Source organism: Oncorhynchus tshawytscha, linkage group LG06 (assembly GCF_018296145.1).
Source record: "Oncorhynchus tshawytscha isolate Ot180627B linkage group LG06, Otsh_v2.0, whole genome shotgun sequence".
In the NCBI taxonomy this organism is placed as follows: Eukaryota; Metazoa; Chordata; class Actinopteri; order Salmoniformes; family Salmonidae; genus Oncorhynchus; species Oncorhynchus tshawytscha.
Window position 1 is genome coordinate 40,155,534 of NC_056434.1, and position 19,704 is coordinate 40,175,237.

Consider the following 19,704-nt stretch of genomic DNA (forward strand, 5'->3'; position numbering starts at 1 on the left):
CTGCACTGCTATATGTGGCGCCCGGAGCCGCTCCAGGAATCTGCCCTAAATGTTTTCCATATTAGTTCAGAGCCTTCTCTGGTTCCAAATAGCCTAGCAGCCGAGCTGGGCTAATACTGAGAGGAACCCTGAGCAGAGAGGGGAAGGGAACGGGAGGCGTGGCAGGGAGCAGGGTAGCACACTGACAGACAGCATAACGGTAAGACACTGACAAAGAAACAGGAAAGGAAAGAGTGAGAAAAGAGAAAGAGAAAACAACCTCCCAAGGAGCTGAAGAATACGCGCTAGTCTCATCTCAAGGCAGAAGGTGAAGAATGGGAGAAGGAAAGAAGGGATCTGGAGGAGGGGAGAAGAGCAGAGGAGCACCCCCCATCCAGGAGAAGAAAGGGGGGAAAGCAGAGGAGGGAGGCCCAGCGCCCGAGGATGCCCACAAGTGCTGTGGCTGTCGCTTCCCCCTGCTCATTGCCCTGCTGCAGCTGCTGCTGGGGGTGGCCATCACAGCCGTGGCCTTCCTCATGGTCACCATCAGCCCCTCGCTCCTGGCCAGGGAGACACCACACTGGGCCGGCATCATTGTAAGCATGGACCCGTCTCTTTCTGTATGCATGGACACTTAATATGGCCTTGTGCCACTGTTGTAGCTGCATGGGCCTTTACCTTAACTGACTTAGGTCCTTATGTCCATCTTCAACTCACCTCACTACGTGACTGCATGGATCCTCGTCCGAATTGTCTAACAACCCAATGCAGCCTTGTGTATCTACAGGCATGCACACTCAACATGGCCATTATTGTTGTCCTGATACTCTACCTACCATGTCTCCCATGCACTTAACCTACAATGCACACTGGGTTGTACTGCCTCATCTCCCAGAATGTAGCAGAATGGTCCTATCTTCATTGCATGCATGGCCTAATAATGTGTATAAACACATACAGTATGTACAGTTGAAGTCGGAAGTTTACATACACTTAGGTTGGAGACATTAAAACTCGTTTTTCAACCACTCCACAAATTTCTTGTTTACAAACTATAATTTTGGCAAGTCGGTTAGGACATCTACTTTGTGCATGACACAAGTAATTTTTCCAATAATTGTTTACAGACAGATTATTTCACTTATAACTCACTGTATCTCAATTCTAGTGAATCAGAAGTTCACATACACTAAGTTGACTGTGCCTTTAAACAGCTTGAAATATTCCAGAAAATTATGTCATGGCTTTAGAAACTTGGATATATTGAAGCAACATGTCAAGACATCAGTCAGGAAGTTAAAGCTTGGTCACAAATGGGTCTTCCAAATGGACAATGACCCCAAGCATGGGGACAAATATGGTACTTTTTGGAGAAATGTCCTCTGGTCTGATGAAACAAAAATGGGAACTGTTTGGCCATAATGACCTTCGTTATGTTTGGAGGAAAAAGGGGGAGGCTTGCAAGCGGAAGAACACCATCTCAACCGTGAAGCACGGGGGTGACAGCATCATGTTGTGGGGGTGCTTTGCTGCACGTGGAATTATATTGAACTATATTGAAGCAACATGTCAAGACAACAGTCAGGAAGTTAAAGCTGGGTTGCAAATGGGTCTTCCAAATGGACAATAACCCCAAGCATACTTCCAAAGTTGTGGCAAATGGCTTAAGGAGAACAAAGTCAAGGTATTGGAGTGGCCATCACAAAGCCCTGACCTCAATCCTATAGAAAATGTGTGGGCAGAACTGAAAAAGCATGAGCGAGCAAGGAGACCTAGAAACCTGACTCAGTTAGACCAGCTGTCAGGAGGAATGGGCCAAAATGCACCCAACTTATTGTGGGAAGCTTGTGGAAGGCTACCCAAAACTTTTGATCCAAGTTAAACAATTTAAAGGCAATGCTACCAAATACTAATTGAGTGCATGTAAACTTCTGACCCACTGGGAATGTGATGAAAGAAATAAAAGCTGAAATAAATCATTCTCTCTACTATCATTCTGACATTTCACATTCTTAAAATAAAGTGGTGATCCTAACTGACCTAAGACCAGGAATCTTTACTAGGATTACATGTCAGCAATTGTGAAAAACTGAGTTTAAATGTATTTCGCTAAGGTGTATGTAAACTTCCGACTTCAACTATGGCATGGCCGCACAGACGTTTGTCCTCCTCATCACCATCTTGTCTCCTCATTGCCATCTTTGTCTCAACACAAAGATACCTCTTCAATTTGTACGCCATACGTCCTTCTACTCAGACTTTGTCCCTACTGTATGTCCACCTTGCCCTCACTGCATCTACACATACCTACTTATCAGCCGAGTCTTATCTCTCTATTCACACATTATCTTACATTAGTTACATCTAAACTCAAAATAAGGGTTGTTTATCATGCTTTACAGCCTTTTCTATAGCTGTTTCAACTTGTGTTTTAATGGGAAAGTTCCCCGCCTCCTATGACTCAGAGGTAAACATGCCACATGGATAGGATGACTCATAGTCATTTACTAGTGCCATGTGGTTTTACATAGGGAATGATTTCAGATGTACTCCTTATTCAATATGGAGCATAGTGTGCCGTGCAGTGACATGCAGTGGCTGTAGTTTTCCATATACCGTTATTTTATTTCTGGCCAGGCAAAAAAATAACTAATGATACCATAAATAACAATTATGATCCAGTTTCAGGTTAAAAGTTGCCTTGTTTTCCTAATGGATGACCCACGTGAACCTCCCTCAGTCTCGTCCAACAAATTGGGTGACATTCTAAATGTCAACATGTTGACTGCTACCAATTAGCTTGATGTTATTTTCACATTGGCTCCCTCACTCTCTTACTGTTGATTAGATCGATCTCCTGTAGAAAGAGTTAACTAGCTTAAAGAGTTTCTAGGTCATTCTACCACTTCGGTGCCTTTTAAGGAGTGTAACTTGGTCAAAAGAAATGTTTGATTTCATCTCATTTGAACTTTCTGTCAAAGTTGACATTCATAAAAACACATTTTCCATTAAATAAAAAAATGAAAAGGATAGTAAGTGCATATTAATTGCCAAATAAAGTAACAGGGTTGACTAACAAGGTTTATGATTTCTTCTTAAATCAGCCATAAATCCCATTGTGGCAGGGGGAATGGAAGATTGTTGTGTGCAACAGGAAGTGGCAATTGAATGCAAGCTTCACAATTTTGTATTTATTGTTAAAACATTTCCAGACTGTCTAGCGATTGATAACAGGATTGACGTGTTATGTTCAACCCACTCAGTTTTCCACCACAAAACACCAGAAAATATCCGAAAAGAGTTGGAACAGCTCACGCTTTTATTCTATAATTTGCCAATTAGATGTTCAATGTTTCTTTTGAAATAAATATTTAAAAACAAATAGTTTCACCCTATTAAGACGAGAGTTCACGTAGCAGGGTTGACCTTAACATGAGGGACAGACGTAATCACTAATCACATGAAATAAATATTAATCTTCAGAAATGAATTTGTTAAAGCAACAAAATAACTAGGGATTTACAATGATGGGGAAACTTTTGCAATTACAGTAAGTGGGTAAAAACCTTCCTAGAAGTGACAGAGGGTTGACAGAGGGACATATCAAAATGCTGAATTTGAGCACTTCAGCAAGCATTTATACATATTAAAAATCAGATTTATCGAATTCTCTGTGTGGTCTTCATTTGAAATGTCAATATTGGTGCACAATTTCTACTTAAAATATCAAAGGAACGCAAATAGCACTCATTTCGTGGAAGACCCTTCTTTAAGTTTAGAACTTTCCCCCAACTGTAGTCAAGGCAACTGTAGTCAAGGCAACTGTAGTCATGGCAAGACAACAACAACTCTAGAATGCCAGTCAGAGCTGTGGGGCAGTAGCCTCTTACCCTGATCCTTTAGTTTGCTAACGTCTACAGATAAATAAAGCAAATAATACTGAAAAAAGCTGAAGGTAGCACTTTACTTTACATTGCCCTTATACCCTACTGTTATTACTGTATGAGACCCAATGTTGTAAAAATTCAATATTTCCTCAATTGCATCCTGTACAGGTCCTAAACTCAAAAATCATGTCAAACACTACATAGTGCATCTCCTTAGACCCAGATGTATCTCTTAGTAGTAGTTGTTGTGTGATTATTGTGGCATCAGTAGCCTCTGAAACGTTAGAAACCTGCAGACTCGTATAAGACCATACTGGCCCCCTACGCAGGCATATGTTGTAGGCTATCCATGCAAGTAAATGACTAGAAATATTTTTTCCTGTCTTCTCTAAGATAAAGTGATTATGTAAAAAAATATTAATTGATAAACGTTCTGAGCCAGAGCTAAAGGTAGTTTTGTAAGTGTTGCAAAAACACAACATTGGGATTAAAGGGTTGCCAAACTGAGCCATTGGGCCAATAGACTATTAGAGATTGTTCTCCTTCAAAATTCTGTAAATATGGACAACAAAATACTTCAAGAGGTACTTTGATGTCCCCTCTACACATCAAAAGAACAAAACATAATTTGTTAGTTTTTTGTGTGTGTAGTATACGAGGTAAGAATAATGCCTTTGACGACCATTCATTTTATGGTAAAGAAGTAAAATAGGAGGTTCTCTCTCTACATTAATCCAGAATGGACAACCAAATATTATTACAGGTAAGTTACAGTGGACGTTCTCCATTTATACAAAACCCACCAAATAGTTGATCCTTTCAAAATATATATGTTTTTGATAGCGAAATACAAAAATGTGGATGATTGAATTGATCAATTTGGCTATTTCAGACAAAATAGGACTCCATTTCAGTGTTATATGTCAATGCTTTTCATCCATTTTGATGTGATTTTAACAGAATTTCTCTATTTTTTTATTAACACATTTTCCTACCATTGAAGACAAATGTTGCATTTTTTTAACAAACTTGAAGTTTAAAAAACTGATTATTTTCATAATCAGAGGCCGATCACAATTACACTATATATACAAAAGTGTGTTCCCCCCTTAAATGAGTGGATTCGGCTATTTCAGCCACACCCGTTGCTGACAGTTGCTGACAATGTGGCACCGTCCAAGGATGCCACCTTTCCAACAAGTCAGTTTATCAAATTCCTTCCCTGTTAGAGCTGCCCCAGTCAACTGTAAGTGCTGTTTTTGTGAACTGGAAACGTCTAGGAGCAACAAAGGCTCAGCTGCGACATGGTAGGCCACACAAGCTCACAGAATGGGAGTGCCGAGTGCTGAAGCGCGTAAAAATAATCTGTCCTCGGTTGCAACACTCATACCAAGTTCCAAAATACCTCTGAAAGCTAAACAGACCAAGAACTGTTTGTTGGGAGCTTCATGATATGGCTTTCCATGGTCGAGCAGCCGCACGCACACAAGCCTAGAATAGCCATGCGCAATGCCAAACCTCTGCTGGGGTGGTGTAAAGATCGCCGCCATTGGAAACGGGTTCTCTGGAGTGATGAATCACGCTTCACCATCAGGAACTCTGACGGACGAATCGGGGTTTGGCGGATGCCAGGAGAATACTACCTGCCTCAATGCCAACTGTAAAGTTTAGTGGGGGAGGAATAAGGGTCTGGGGCTATTTTTCATATTTTGAGCTAAGCCCCTTAGTTACAGTGAAGGGAAATCTTAACGCTTAAAATGACATCCCAGACGATTCTGTGCTTCCAAATTTGCAATGCCCCTATGCAGGAAGCGAGATCCATACAGAGATGGTTTGTCGAGATCGGTGTGGAAGAACATTACTGGCCTGCACAGAGCCCTGACCTCAACCCCATCGAACACCTTTGGGATGAATTGGAATGCCGACTGCGAGCCAGGCCTAAAGTCCCCGCAGCAATGTTCCAACATCTAGTGGAAAGCCTTCCCAGAAGAGTGGAGGCTGTTATAGCAGCAAAGGGGGGACCAACTCCATATTAATGCCCATGATTTTGGGATGAGATTGATGAGTTTGATGAGCAGGTCAACATCATTTGGTTACGTAGTGTATTTCTGAAGGGTAATAAAAAACATTTTCCTCATTTGGATCTATGCTTGGGTCTCACAGGGTTAGAAGTAATATAACTTACATAACACACAGCATTTCCATATAGAATCTATAGGAAGTACAACGATGAATCCTTTAAGCCCCAAAGCTAAAGAGGCCTACTAATGATAACACAGGGGCTTGACTAGGTATGTTCCCATAAAGGCTAATCTAGTATTATTTTTCTAGGAAATGTATGGCAGTGAGCATTTCTTTAACATAATCTTGTAATCCATGTGAGATTCTTCAAATTTGCATTTCTGTAGAGGAAAAAAACAAGTTGTTTTCTCTCAGCTTCCTGTATGCCCTAATTACAGTGTGTACAGATGTCTGCAATCGGAAGCATCTCAGCTCACACAGGGTACATCCATCTCGGGTTCTGTCCTCACGTGACTCACGACCCGGTAACAAACACGGAGGTCACCAAGATCCTTCTAGAGAATTCTGATTCCTGACCGCTTAAGAACCTGGGGAAAACAATTAAGTTAGATGCTGCATGTTAGTCACAAGACTGTAATAGTGTGTTATCGCAAAAAAGGAGGAAAACTACTTAATTTGCCATAGCATTGATAATGTTATCAGATGACAACTTGGACAATATGATGCTAAAAGTGCACAATTTCAATAGCTAACTTGGGATAAACAGCTTGAAGAGGCTTGAAAAAGCCCCTCAGCTGCAAATAAGATAAGAGGTTTGCTTGTATGTGTGTGTGTGTGTTAGAAAACCATGGCAACACTTGGTATCAGCAGATCAAATCGTGGGATGAGTATCTGTTTATCAGATCCGAATGGATTCAGTTTCCCAATAACACATGTGCCATGCAGAAAATAAAAAGCATGCAGGTATAATGCATTATGATGCAGTTATAATGCACCGTAAGACTTTAATGAGCATGCAGGCATACAGGTATATTTTGCAAAGCATTTAAGTCAGAGAATAACCCCCACTAAATCCATTTCCCCTGTGTTCTGTTCCCCTAGTTGTGTGTGGTCTCCTTGCTAGGCTTCCTCCTCTACTGCATCACCTACGTACCAGATGAGAGGACCTCCATGCAATTCATCGCCAAAGTGAGACCCACATGCCCTCTGACATAATTTCCTGTCCAACTGAGCAGAGACCAAGGCAAACTCTCTCTAATGGGACAATTAGTCATGTTTATTCAGGAGAATGCCATTCATTATCAAACACATGCCCGTCTCATTCAAATCAACCAGGTTGTAGTTAGAGTCAGTTAATCTGATTTAGATTAATGTGTAGGGCCAATATACTACAACACAGAGAACATTGATTGCCACATTGACATACTGTAGGCAGACCTGGGTTCAAGTACTATTTAAAATCTTTAAAATACTTGTTTTAGAATAACTGTACTGCCAGATGGGTGAGGTTTGCACTTTATGACTGTTCTATTACACTGGACAGAAATATAAATGCAACATGTAACAATTTCAAAGATTTTACTGAGTTACAGTTCATATAAGGAAATCAGTCAATGAATTAGGCACTAATATATGGATTTCACATGACTGGGAATACAGATATGAATCTGTGAGTCACAGACACCTTAAAAAAAAGTGGGGCGTGGATCAGAAAACCAGTCAGTATCTGGTGTGACCACCATTTGCTTCATGCAGTGCGACACATCTCCTTCGAATGGAGTTGATCAGACTGTTGACTGAGGCCTGTGGAATGTTGTCCCACTCTTCAATGGCTGTGCGAAGTTGCTGGATATTGGTGGGAATTGGAATACGTTATCGTACACATCGATCCAGAGCATTCCAAACATGCTCAATGGGTAACATGTCTGGTGAGTATGTAGGAACAATTTCAGCTTCCAGGAATTGTGTACAGATCCTAGCGACATTGGGGCCGTGCATTATCATACTAAAACATGAGATGATGGCGGAGGATGAATGGCATGACAATGGGCTTTAGGATCTGGTCACGGTATCTCTGTGCATTCACATTGCCATCACTAAATGCAATTGTGTTCGTTGTCCATAGCTTATGCCTGACCATAACCCCAACCCCACCACCACCATTGGGTACTCTGTTCACAAGTTTGACATCAGCAAACCACTCAGCCACACAACCCCAGACACACTGTCTGCCATTTGTTCGGTACAGTGGAAACCGGGATTCATCCGTGAAGAGCACACTTCTCCAGCGTGCCAGTGGCCATCGAAGGTGAGTATTTGCCCACTGAAATCGGTTAAGACGCTGAACTGCAGTCAGGTCAAGACCCTGGTGAGGAGCTTCCCTGAGACGGTTTCTGACAGTTTCTGAAAGTTTGTGCAGAAATTATTTGGTTGTGCAAACCCACAGTATTATCAGTTCCTCGGGTGGCTGGTCTCAGATGATCCTGCAGGTGAAGAAGCCAGATGTGGAGGCCTGGCGTGGTTACATGTGGTCTGCGATTGTGAGGCCGGTTGGACGTACTGCCAAATTCTCTAAAACGATGTTAGAGGCGGCCTAATGGTATAGAAATTAACATTCAATTCTCTCGAGGATATTCCTGCAGTCAGCACGCCAATTGCACGCTCCCTCAAAACGAAACATCTGTGGCATTGTTTGACAAAACGGGCCTCTTATTGTCCCCAGCACAAGGTTCACCTGTGTAATGATCATTCTGTTTAATTAGCTTCTTGCTATGTCACACCTGTCAGGTGGATGGATTATCTTGGCAAAGGAGAAATGCTCACTAACAGGGATTTAAATACATTTGTGTTCAAAATTTGAGAGAAAGAAGCTTTTTGTGCATATGGAAAATGTCTGGCATCTTTTATTTCAGCTCATGAAACATGGGACCGACACTTTACATATTGTGTTTATATTTTGGTTCAGTATAGTTTCATTGCAACAGGCAACCTCAATAAAACTCAGATAAAATATTTAAAATACAATTTGAACCCAGGTCTGACTCGGGTTGTATGGTTGCACCTTGAATGTGATACTATATGTACAGTATAGGGCCATAGAGAGAAATGCAGAGCACAGCATGCCTACTAGCAAGGCCCTGCAGGAGGCTATGGGTACATGGGCACAGTTATTGGACATGACTTGTCTCATTTAATTGGCCAGACAATGTAGGCAGTTGGAATGTCCAATCAATTAGAGTAGGAATACCACTGTTTGCCCATCATGACTGAGCTGTGTACAAACACAGTATTGTCAAAGGTGGACTTCCTACACTCAAAATGTATGTGAAGTAGATATAACGTGAACTGAACAATACATTTTAAAAGTAATACAATCAGTGGTGCAATTGTATGCAACAAAATATTCTCCCTATTTTTCGTTTCTTTATGTCTTCCTAAAGTTCATAGCAAACCATAACATTGAGTACAGCGATATATGAAAGGCTTTGTGTTGCTCTTCTTTTTATGTAATTTATGTACAGCAGTTGGCAGTACAATACATCTCATGACGTTCTCCATATTTCACAGCCGTTTATTTTTTTTTAACGCCATTTCAAATCCAGCAAGCATCAAACATGACATAATGCTATAGGCAGCATGTAACGGAGTGTAAATACAGTGCGAATCAGGGCTCTGTTACATAACCTGTGGATTTAGATGAAGGGCTAGTGTTATTTGGATTGTACACTGTAATTACATAAACCACACAAAGACACTCTTGCACATTGTCAAGCTGTATTTTAGACCCCGTTTACTCAATGTGGACATACAGGCACCTGCCAAAATAAAGGAAACACCCAACAGTGTCTTAGTAAGGCGTTGGGCCACCAAAACAGTTTCAATGCGCCTTGGCATAGATTCTACAAGTGTCTGGAACTCTATTGGAGGGATGCGACACCATTCTTCCACAAGAAATTACATCATTGGTGTTTTTTTGATGGTGCTGGAAAACACTGCCTCAGGTGCCTCTCCAGAATCTCCCATAAGTGTTCAAAAGGGTTGAGATCTGGCGACACACACACACACACACACACACACACACACACACACACACACACACACACTCCTTTGACACCCCTCTTTCAAAGTCCCCGAGATCATTTCTTCCAGCAAAATATGGCCAACTGGGCATTTTTATACATGACCTTAAGCATGCTGGGATGTTAATTGCTTAATTAACTCCGGAACCAGACTTTGTATCCCTCATTTACTCAAGTGTTTCCTTTATTCTGGCAGTTACCTGTACAAAGACAAATACATAGCATATGGATAAAGGGACAGTGGGAGGCTGCAGGGGAGTCTCACAGGAACAATGTCTACTTAATGCAGTCAGTCCTCCTTTTCAACTAGAATGTTTTTTGTGTGTGAAAATAACTGAATTCTTTTGAAAATGACCCCTGATGACATCATAGGGGGGGGATTTCCTTATCTAAGCTAATTGACTACATTTAGGTTTTCAAATACGGAAACACTGGTATGGTGCTGCTGGGGTGGACATAATGAATATGAGGTTAAAAAAAACGGTGAAGTTCCCCTTTACGACAGTCATGCTCTGTCAGGCCGGTAGCCAGGATCTGCAGTTATTTATTGGCTGCTTTGAGGGGAGATAATCGTTAGCAGACAGAAACCTATTTGGATTGGAAACGGATATGGCTAGAGAGTAGGCATACCTGCTTCACTATGGCCTGCTAACACTTAAGCCACTTCAATCAGTCATTGAATGTGCTACAGTAAGCTGAGTAAAGACATAGAGTTCCAGTCATCTTAGCCCCAGTATAGACAACCAGGGTCATGTTCAGGCTCCAACACAGAAAAATATTTGAAATATCGTTGTTATTGGTAGTCCTCTGTTTCAAAACATTTATATAATTTGGTGCTAAATATGACCCTGCAGTGGTCCTTAAGGATGACCTCCCTCTAAGTATTTGTCCCCCACTATGCTTAGCTATGCTATGATTCACTACACCACAACACACGAGCTCACGTCCTCTCCTCTCCTCCTCCAGCTGCTGTACTTCATCCTGTGCACAGTGGGCCTGGTCCTCTCTGTCCTGGTCATGGCCTTCTCTGGCCACCATTATGCTCAGACCAACGGATTCAGCTGCCTGGAGGTGGGAGATGACTGTGTGTGCACCCTGGACCCCCACGACCCAATCGCCAGGACCTTCACCTACGCGGGAGTCAGCGACTGCGGAGAGGTCACAGGCACCCTGAAGTTGTACTTCCTGCTTCAGATTGCCCTGAACCTGACCCAGGCCCTGGTGTGTGCCCTGGGGGCCTTTGTCATGTGGAAGCACCGCTACCAGGTGTTCTTTGTGGGGCTACAGATAGGCTCACCCTCCTTCCAGCACTGGCAGAAGGTCTGATGGGAAATGTAGAAGAAGAAAAAGAGGCCCATGATGATGCTGATACCACTATTGAGGGTAGAGTAAGGCGGAGAGCAGCCAATCAACATTTCAGCTCATTCTACTTGAATGGACAGAGATGTATTACACAAAACACTTTGGTGTGTGCGTAAGTGTGTGTGTGTTTTGGTTGTTCTCAATCATATTTACATTTTGCGGGTGGTTGACTTCTTCTATAATGGCTTTTCGCACAACTTTTATATACTGTGTGGAGAACTTTATTCGCAGTTGCCAATGCTACATGAGATACTGTATTTCTAATAGATGAAAATATTCAAAACTACCAAACTGTCAGTTTTGGAATGATCTACCATGATGTTCATTGTATTTTTGTCAGGGATTTCAAAATAATTCAGCAAAAATCTTTATTATGCCTCTACAATTGAATGTATACACTCTATAATAGTGTTGATTATGTTACAATTAAAGCAAACTCAATACACTTTTCTCATACTGTGGTCGTAAAAACGATTCTTGCTGCGCAAGTATTCATCTCTATAATCTTCTATCATACTGCTGTTTAGGACGATGGGGAATGCTATTGTTTTCAACCCCAAATCGGCCTTCAACTTGAGATACTCAATGAGAGTGGGCAGCACTGAGCTAGCCTGCAACATCACTTCCTGGAGTAGCTCAAACTGAGCATGTTATTAAAAGAAAGCGCAGTAGGAAGATATGCAGAAACTGCTTCTCCCCAAAAAATCCCCGATCACATTGTAGGCGATGTCATGGCAAAGTTCATGCACAAAAAGACGTCATCGGGTCTAACGGTTGTCTCGGGCCGAACTGCGCATTTGCAGGCAGTCAATTCAAAAGGGACTCCTTCGATATAATTAAGGAAGAATTTCACTTCTCTCATCAACTTCACAAACCCCGGACAGGTCTGCTTGGTCTGTTTCGCAAGCGTTCCCGGAAGTCACGCCTCTGGGATTAGGAACTGCGATGTTATGTCTTGAGAATCCCCCCCAAGAGATTAAATTTTAGCAAACTAAAACAGATTACCCGAGCTTCAAATGCACCGTTGAGTCTTCACATAGGAATAAATGGTGTGACGTAATCTATGGCTTTGTACATTCATATACAGTCAATGGTTTAACTGCATCGGCAGAGGGTGAGGAGCAGGGTGGAACATAAGTGAGGGAATTATGCTCTCTTATGCTCTCTTTTTGTAATTGCATATTTAGCACTTGACTTTGATTATGATGGACTATCACACAAACAGCGGTACGTATTTTGTAATACGGTAATACAGTATTTTTGGGCAAAAGAGGCTACTCATTTCATCTTTCCTTTCAGCCAATAGATGTGTCTGTAGCATTTGGGACTGTTGACATAATGCCATCATTGTATGAATCAGGGAAAACCCCTGACTGAATACAGCAGTACAGCCTGGTGTGTTATTGCATTTACTAACCACTCAGAGTGGAGACATACTGGTGCTGAGAGGAGGCATGTGGAGGCTATCAACAATACCAGTGGCCTCCAGTCATGACTCAAGCAGCCAGGCAAAACCAAAACTGCTGCAACCGCTGGGGGAGGGCTGGGCTGGGGAGGGGTAGGTAAAGGGGTACTCAGACAGACAACTGAACTGTGCCACCCCAAGAGGGAAACTAAGTTTATATGGCTCATTTAGCTGGATAGTGTCCCTCCAATAGTGAAGACGTTAAATCAGTTGTTTAAAGGTTTGGTGTACGTTGTCTTATGCTAAATGATTTAGGTGGATTGTAAATCAGGTGCTGGTACTGGACAGCATTTGCCAATGACACATCTAGAGACGAGAGCAACATGAAAAACAGAAGCAGAAAATGAGAATTTGAGCTAATGAGTGGTGGGTGGTAACATGGTAATTACTGTGCATTAGAGATACTATAGTCGAGTCTTTGTACATAATACACAAAGAGAAGTGTTTGAGAATAGCAAAATCTGTGTTTTATCTTCAATAGACACCTTATTACTGGTGCTTGAGCATTTTGCGTCATTTACATGTACATTCGAGAAAGAACTACTGCCGATGTCCGTGTACCTTTTCTAAGCCTTTTAGCATGGTCTCATGTTTACTATTAATAAATGCTGTTGACTTTTAAGTCCTTAAATAGCAGTTGTATTATTTGTGTTGCATGGAATTCCACCTCAACTATTCTTAACCCAATCCTGAAATAAAAGTATGTGAATGAATGCGGTTTGCCTGCGAGCTACAGTATCACACCAGCTATCACTGAAGACGGACAGCTTGCGAGGGAAACATAACTATCTGAGACAGAGTCTTTTTATTCAATCACTGGAAGGGATAAGGCTGTACAAAAGTACACTACTGCAGCCTGCTATCAGATTAAGTGAGACAGTTAGAGGGCCTGGGCCGTGTTCATTAGGCACCAAACGGAAGAAAACAGGGAGGGACTACCTAGTTCTGTCCAATAAGAACAGCTTGTTTTTCATTTTCTGTTGAAAAACGCTAAACACTATTTTGCTATGGTGAATATAGCCCTGATTATTTTGATAGGCCTGAGGGTGTTATGAACTATCATGTGACCACACTGCTTCATTATTCATGAGAGCATGACATAGGAAGTCATATGCAGCCCATCACGAGGGGGATGTATCTAAACAAATGACAGTTAAGAGTTATTTTCCTCCCACAAAATCTCTTATCCTTTCCTTTGAAATGGCAAACACCTGCTTGAAATTGCCATAGATTTGCAAGGGGTGAAAATCAGAAAGGTATCTGATCTGTTGTCCAGTGCATTTCTTCTTAGGGGAGATGAATGTGGGAGATAAATGAGGTGATCAATTTCTGTATTGGCACTTTATTGGATCAACCTTCACTTAGTGGGAGCAGAACACTTTCAAGTAACTAAAATTCAATGAAAAAAAAGTGACATTACTCAAGGCGTTACTAATAGCATTATGTTAGAGCAGTTTCACTTCAATAATGGCCACCTGCAACTGGCATTACTCAAACTGGAGGGAAAAAAATGTGCCCAAACAGAAATTGGCATTTGAGCAGAACAAAATTACCTATCAGTTGCTCAATATAGCATTTGAAAATACTTGTTGTTCTTTTGTCACACTACAACACAAAAACATATTTTGTTTGTCACACTACAACACCTGCCTCCAAACACAATAAACACAACATCCAAATCATCACCGTGGCTCAGTCCCAGAGGTGTTTGTGGCATAATATCCTGTTTATTGTCCTACTACTATTGGGTGGGTCTGAGTTCACGCTGACTAAACAACACGTGACTTTGGTCGGGGGCTGCCAGTGTCGAGAGACTCTGGTGTCCAATTTTGTCTAAGGTTGTGTACATTAGCGACACACCCAGCTCAAGTGCACGCAACGTGTTGTTCACATGCACAAAACGTGTACAGTTTCTCAGAATAACAGTGAGTCATAAGGGTACAGTAACACATATCAACCTGGGGGTGATAACCCATTACATTACAGCAGAATGTTTTCAGACTCCGAGCAGCACAAGTGGAAAGACTGTAGTTATTCTCTTTCTGATCCTGACACAGAACCTTAGACCTCTACTAGCTACTAAAAAATACATTAGTCCAATGGCAGTTAGGACACGTCCAACAGAAGCAGTAGATTAACTATGTCGGCATCTGCCATGCCATTTTAATTGTATGAGAGAAATGATTGTTTGAGGAATATATGTCTGAAATTGTCCAGGTCATTGGAATGTAAAAAAACAAAGCAGTGGATGTTTGTGTATCAATGCACCATAGAGTACCGACAGAGCCAGGGTAGGCATGTCCCATCGCCCCCTCTCTCCTTCCCTCCCCTCCAAGTCGGAGCATTCCAGATCTGCTGGACTTTCCCCTTCCTGCCTTGCTCGGTGACAGCTGTGGGCTATTATGGTACCGCGTGCAGCTAATTTTAATGGCTGTGTCACAGAGGCGGCGTGAGAGAATGCAGCCCCGCCAGCGTCAACAAGAACAGAACCATCTCTGGACGTGAGCCCTGTCCAAGCCGGGAGGGGGGTGCCCTCCATTTAGATCAAACAGGGGGCGGGGGAAATCACGTGTCTGGATTATAAAACAACTTGGAAACAATTCAAGCCTCACATTCATTAATGACCTCACACGTGTTGCGTTATCCAACTGTTCACGGATTCCTTGTCTGTCCTATCACTGTAAACCATTTAATTTGATATCTTTAAAATCAGAGAAAATTAGCTAATTTGGAATTAAGGTGAATTTGAGTCACACAGACATACTTCCATAGTCATTCATCTTGATCTTTCCAAACAGGGGAAAGTAAAAAATGACAAAAGATAACGCTGATCCAAAGTCCATCAGGCTTCTTATGAGTGTTAAGCAGATGCACTGAGCAGAACGGTTGCAGTGTGATAGTTAAAGCATGACGTTTATTCTGGTGTGTGTACTGTGTACGTGCGCAAGTGGGCCACAATGGTAGGACAAACATGAATTCAACCCAAAGACTGCTGACTAAATACACAGAGACCGTGATTAACTCAAGGCAAAAACATCCATTCTTATCATAGATTTATTACATTATAACAGCTCAACAACATTAAATACACGATCTGTTTAGAGAAAACTGTCAAAGGGCATTCCACTCTGGAGTGCATACATACTGTTATGTGATTATGCGAGATTAAAACTTTTACACATATATTGAATTGCATTCCATTTGACTGAGTGAGATGACTTTACATGGCTGAGTACAAAAAAAACAGAGAATGAATACAGTATGGAGATTGAGTTCCATGGTTAAGTCCCGGTCCATATGGAATAGGGGGCTATTTGGGAAACACGCCCATGAGTACAGTACTATGCAACATCTTTATCAACATGAGTGACTGTTTCTGGGTCATTCCATGAAATGAGTCCCTTTTTCATCCCTTAATAGAAATTGTGAACCAATTTTGAATTTAAATTCTATATTAAATGAAGTGCCATTTAATATAGACCACATGGACAATTCAATAAATCAGATTTTTTTATATGAATAAATTCAGCATTCTGACATGTCCCCTCTGTGACTTCTAGGAAGATTTTGACCCACTTGATCACAAACTTCCAAGTTTCCAAGTTGTCTCCATCACTCTAAAGCCCTAGATATTTTGTTCCTTTCACAGTCCTTTCTGAAAATCTGAATTTCAGGCGATTCGCGGTTCATTTTAAAGGTAAAAAAACCATGGCCCTTATTTTAAAGGTCAACCCCGTTACGTGAACTGAACTCTCATTTTAATATGGTAATATGAGTTTAATAATTTTTTCAAAAGTAACTTTCAACATCTAGTCAAATCATACTGTAAAAGCAGTTGAGCTGGTTCTTCTCTTTTGATCATTTTCTGGTGTTTTGTGGTGGAAAACCGAGTGGATCGTGCATAACACGTCAACCCTGTTACCCATAGATACCCAGGCTAGAATAACACGTCAACCCTGTTACCCATAGATACCCAGGCTAGAATAACACGTCAACCCTGTTACCCATAGATACCCAGGCTAGAATAACACGTCAACCCTGTTACCCATAGATACCCAGGCTAGAATAACACGTCAACCCTGTTACCCATAGATAGACAGGATAGAAATGTTTAAACAATTAAAACACATTTGTGAAGCTTGCATTCAATTGCCACTCTCTGTTGCATACAACACGCTTCCATTCCCCCTGTAACAAAGGGATTTATGCCTGATTTAAGGCTAAATCACCCGGTTACAGCCAAGGTGCTACGGTCAACCCTGTTACGGCCAACCCTGCTATTTTATTTGGTACTTAATAGGCACTTACCACAGTCATTTTTAAAAATGTAACCTCTTGAAATGGGAAAACATGTTTTTTAATTAAATTGAACATGTACTCTTAATGACAGAATGGTTTTTTTCAGCAAGTTATAGTACCCAAAAGGGACTCATTTCGTGGTACGACCTATCTACTGTATTGTACACAAGCACATTATCTTTAGACAGTGGTGAATACATGCTGTACCAATATAAGACTTTGAATCACAAGGACTTTCAAGTAAATTCCACACAGATAATCAGATCATCTTCATCTACATTTTTTCATTGCGTTATTTCTAGACTATGTACAACATTTGTAGAAAGGCACGTAATGGAGTGCAGCGATTGCATTATCATGGATGACACTTCTTTGAGAGGAAAGGCGGTAATACTTTACTTGAACTCAGTGCCGTAACAGCATCTTTAACATGTCTTGAAGCTTCACAGTAGGAGGCCAACTACTGCAATATGTAAATATATGTGTCACAACATTGTCATAGTATATCCTTTAGAAATGACATTTGCAATGAATCTTTACTACATGTTTATGACACAGCTATGAAGCATTATTGCGGCTAGTTCAAGTAAAGTGTCACCAAAAAGTATTGTCACAGGCAAATCCGTTTCTCCAGTTATATGTTAACAACAAAAAAATATATATAAAAAAAAAGAAAAAAAAGTGCAGGCCACTGAGAACATTGACTATCCCGGTCATTATGATTAAGATGATGAAGCAATGATATCACATAAGGCAGCCACGCGGTAAGTTTATCCATTTCTACTCCACAGTAAAAAAAAAAAAAATTAAAAAAATCAGGAGTTAACAGGTCATATTAAAACAAAACAAAAAGAGAATAGATAGCCTGGTCCCAGATCTGTTTGTGCGGTCTTGCCAATTCATATTATCATTGTCATAGGAGTTGGCAAGACTGCACAAACAGATCTGGGACCAGGCTAGGAAGAAAATACTTTACCTTAAAATTACACGTATACCCTTTCCCAAAAGGGCTATTCAATAATACAAGGAGCAACCCCTCCAAAGTCTAAACAGAGTTGAACAACACCAACCACCCAATGTACCAATACCTGACCTGGGTATGGCCCAGTCTCTGTCTTCCTCTGTCAGACAGACACAGTGCACTGAGAATACTGAAGGAAGAGTGTGGCTGCCCACAGGGCCACAGTGCTTAACCTTTCACCCTCTTCCTTGACCTCCAGGCTGCAGTCAGTCTGCTGCAGCCTGGCATAGTGACGCATGCCTGGCATCTCATTCAGTCTCACTCATAGAGCAGAAGGACTTATATGGGATGATCAGAATGACTGTGCAGCTTGTGTTGTTCTAAAGGCACAAATCACTGTACTGTTCTATGTGGGAGGGTGATGATGGGTGAGTCGTCTGAGGACTCAGTCTAAGAACGAGGCACTGATTGCTTTGAATACAAGGCACTGTTTGAGTAAAGGCTCCATAAAACTGATAACATTGTGTGTGTGTGTGTTTGTGTGTGTTAGTGTGGTTACTGTGTGTAGCTCCAGCAGAGTTCTCTGTGATAAGGGGGCACCGGGCCCCTCAGTGTGCTGGGGAATGGTGGTTGTTGACTCCATGAGTCCCCAGGAAGCCCAGCCTCTGTTTATTCTTCCTTTGCTCTGTCATCTGTGGAGAAGATAAGGAAAGAAGAACTTGTTCAATATAAGCTACACACAGCATTTCCAGTTTGGACAGTATCAATGGAATCTGGCAATGTAGCCAACAAATAGTCAAGAGTCAGCCCAGGTTACACCGACAGTAATCTCAGAACGCAAAATCCAATCTCAGCTTTACTAATTTGTGTACATTTTAGGCAATTTGTGGGATAATTCCTAAACTGAAATGTGGTAATGTCCAAAGGAGTCCATTTGAGATGTCCATCTTTCCAGGATAGCTTTTCACCGTCTTTAGTTTACACTTCATAACACGGTTCCTGATATTCACCATTAGTGAGAAGAAACACAATGTACCGGTCAGTATCTGTAATCTCTGTTCTGAAGACCTGGCTCAGCTCTCGGTGTTCACACATGGCCGGAAAAAGCCTCTGTCCTTAATTAGCCTCGATTTCCTGTTTGACATATTCACCCTGCACAATGTAATATTCCAGAAACAACTGTCTGACTTCAGACAAGTCCTTAACAATCTTCCAAGGTAAACACAGTATAGTCTGTGATACCATGAACACCAGCACTCTGATTGATTTGCCAACCTATGAGGAATCAATCACAACCCATGACTCCTGTTTCAGCTCTGTTTTTACTGTGAAGTTATTTTCTCTATTTGAGTATAAGAGAGCTAAGTTCACAAAACAACATGCAGGAGGTCAATGTTCCAGCTCTGTTTTTACCACGGCTGTTATATTCACTATCTGAAGTGTGTCCCTCTATGTGGTTGTCCCACTTATCCATCTTAAGATGAATGCACTAATTGTAAAATCGCTCTGGATAGGAGCGTCTGCTAAATTACTCAAATGTAAATAAGTCAACATGGGGTGTTGTTTACACGGACATCTGGGCAGCAGAACAGGAACAAACAAGGAGAGGCCTGTGACTGCACAGAGATCACATGCAGGAGAGGCAGGTGA

General features: G+C 41.5%; 2 protein-coding genes across 3 annotated transcripts in view; one reads left to right on the plus strand and one right to left on the minus strand.

The window, feature by feature from the left end:
* Positions 1 to 13,425, plus strand: LOC112252546 (sarcospan (Kras oncogene-associated gene)). The gene is made up of 3 exons (XM_024423852.2): positions 1 to 575; positions 6,990 to 7,076; positions 10,934 to 13,425. The coding sequence occupies exons 1-3, from the start codon at positions 315 to 317 to the stop codon at positions 11,291 to 11,293; spliced, it is 708 nt and encodes a 235-aa protein (XP_024279620.1). The 5' UTR covers positions 1 to 314; the 3' UTR covers positions 11,294 to 13,425.
* Positions 13,426 to 16,778: 3,353 nt separating this feature from the next.
* Positions 16,779 to 19,704, minus strand: part of LOC112232084 (inositol 1,4,5-trisphosphate receptor type 2) — a 174,668-nt gene continuing 171,742 nt past the window's right edge. For both annotated transcript variants that reach the window (XM_042323248.1, XM_042323247.1), the window contains exon 56: positions 16,779 to 18,746. In XM_042323248.1, coding sequence (XP_042179182.1) covers positions 18,663 to 18,746 — 84 coding nt within the window. In that variant the 3' untranslated portion in view covers positions 16,779 to 18,662. The remainder of the gene's footprint in view (positions 18,747 to 19,704) is intronic.

Excerpts from the sequence above, each read along its gene's own strand:
- LOC112252546 (XM_024423852.2), top strand. The coding sequence starts at position 315 with ATGGGAGAAGGAAAGAAGGGATCTGGAGGAGGGGAGAAGAGCAGAGGA. Across the intron at positions 576-6,989 it reads CACACTGGGCCGGCATCATT|TTGTGTGTGGTCTCCTTGCT; the intron begins GTAAGCATGGAC and ends CTGTTCCCCTAG. Across the intron at positions 7,077-10,933 it reads CCATGCAATTCATCGCCAAA|CTGCTGTACTTCATCCTGTG; the intron begins GTGAGACCCACA and ends CTCCTCCTCCAG.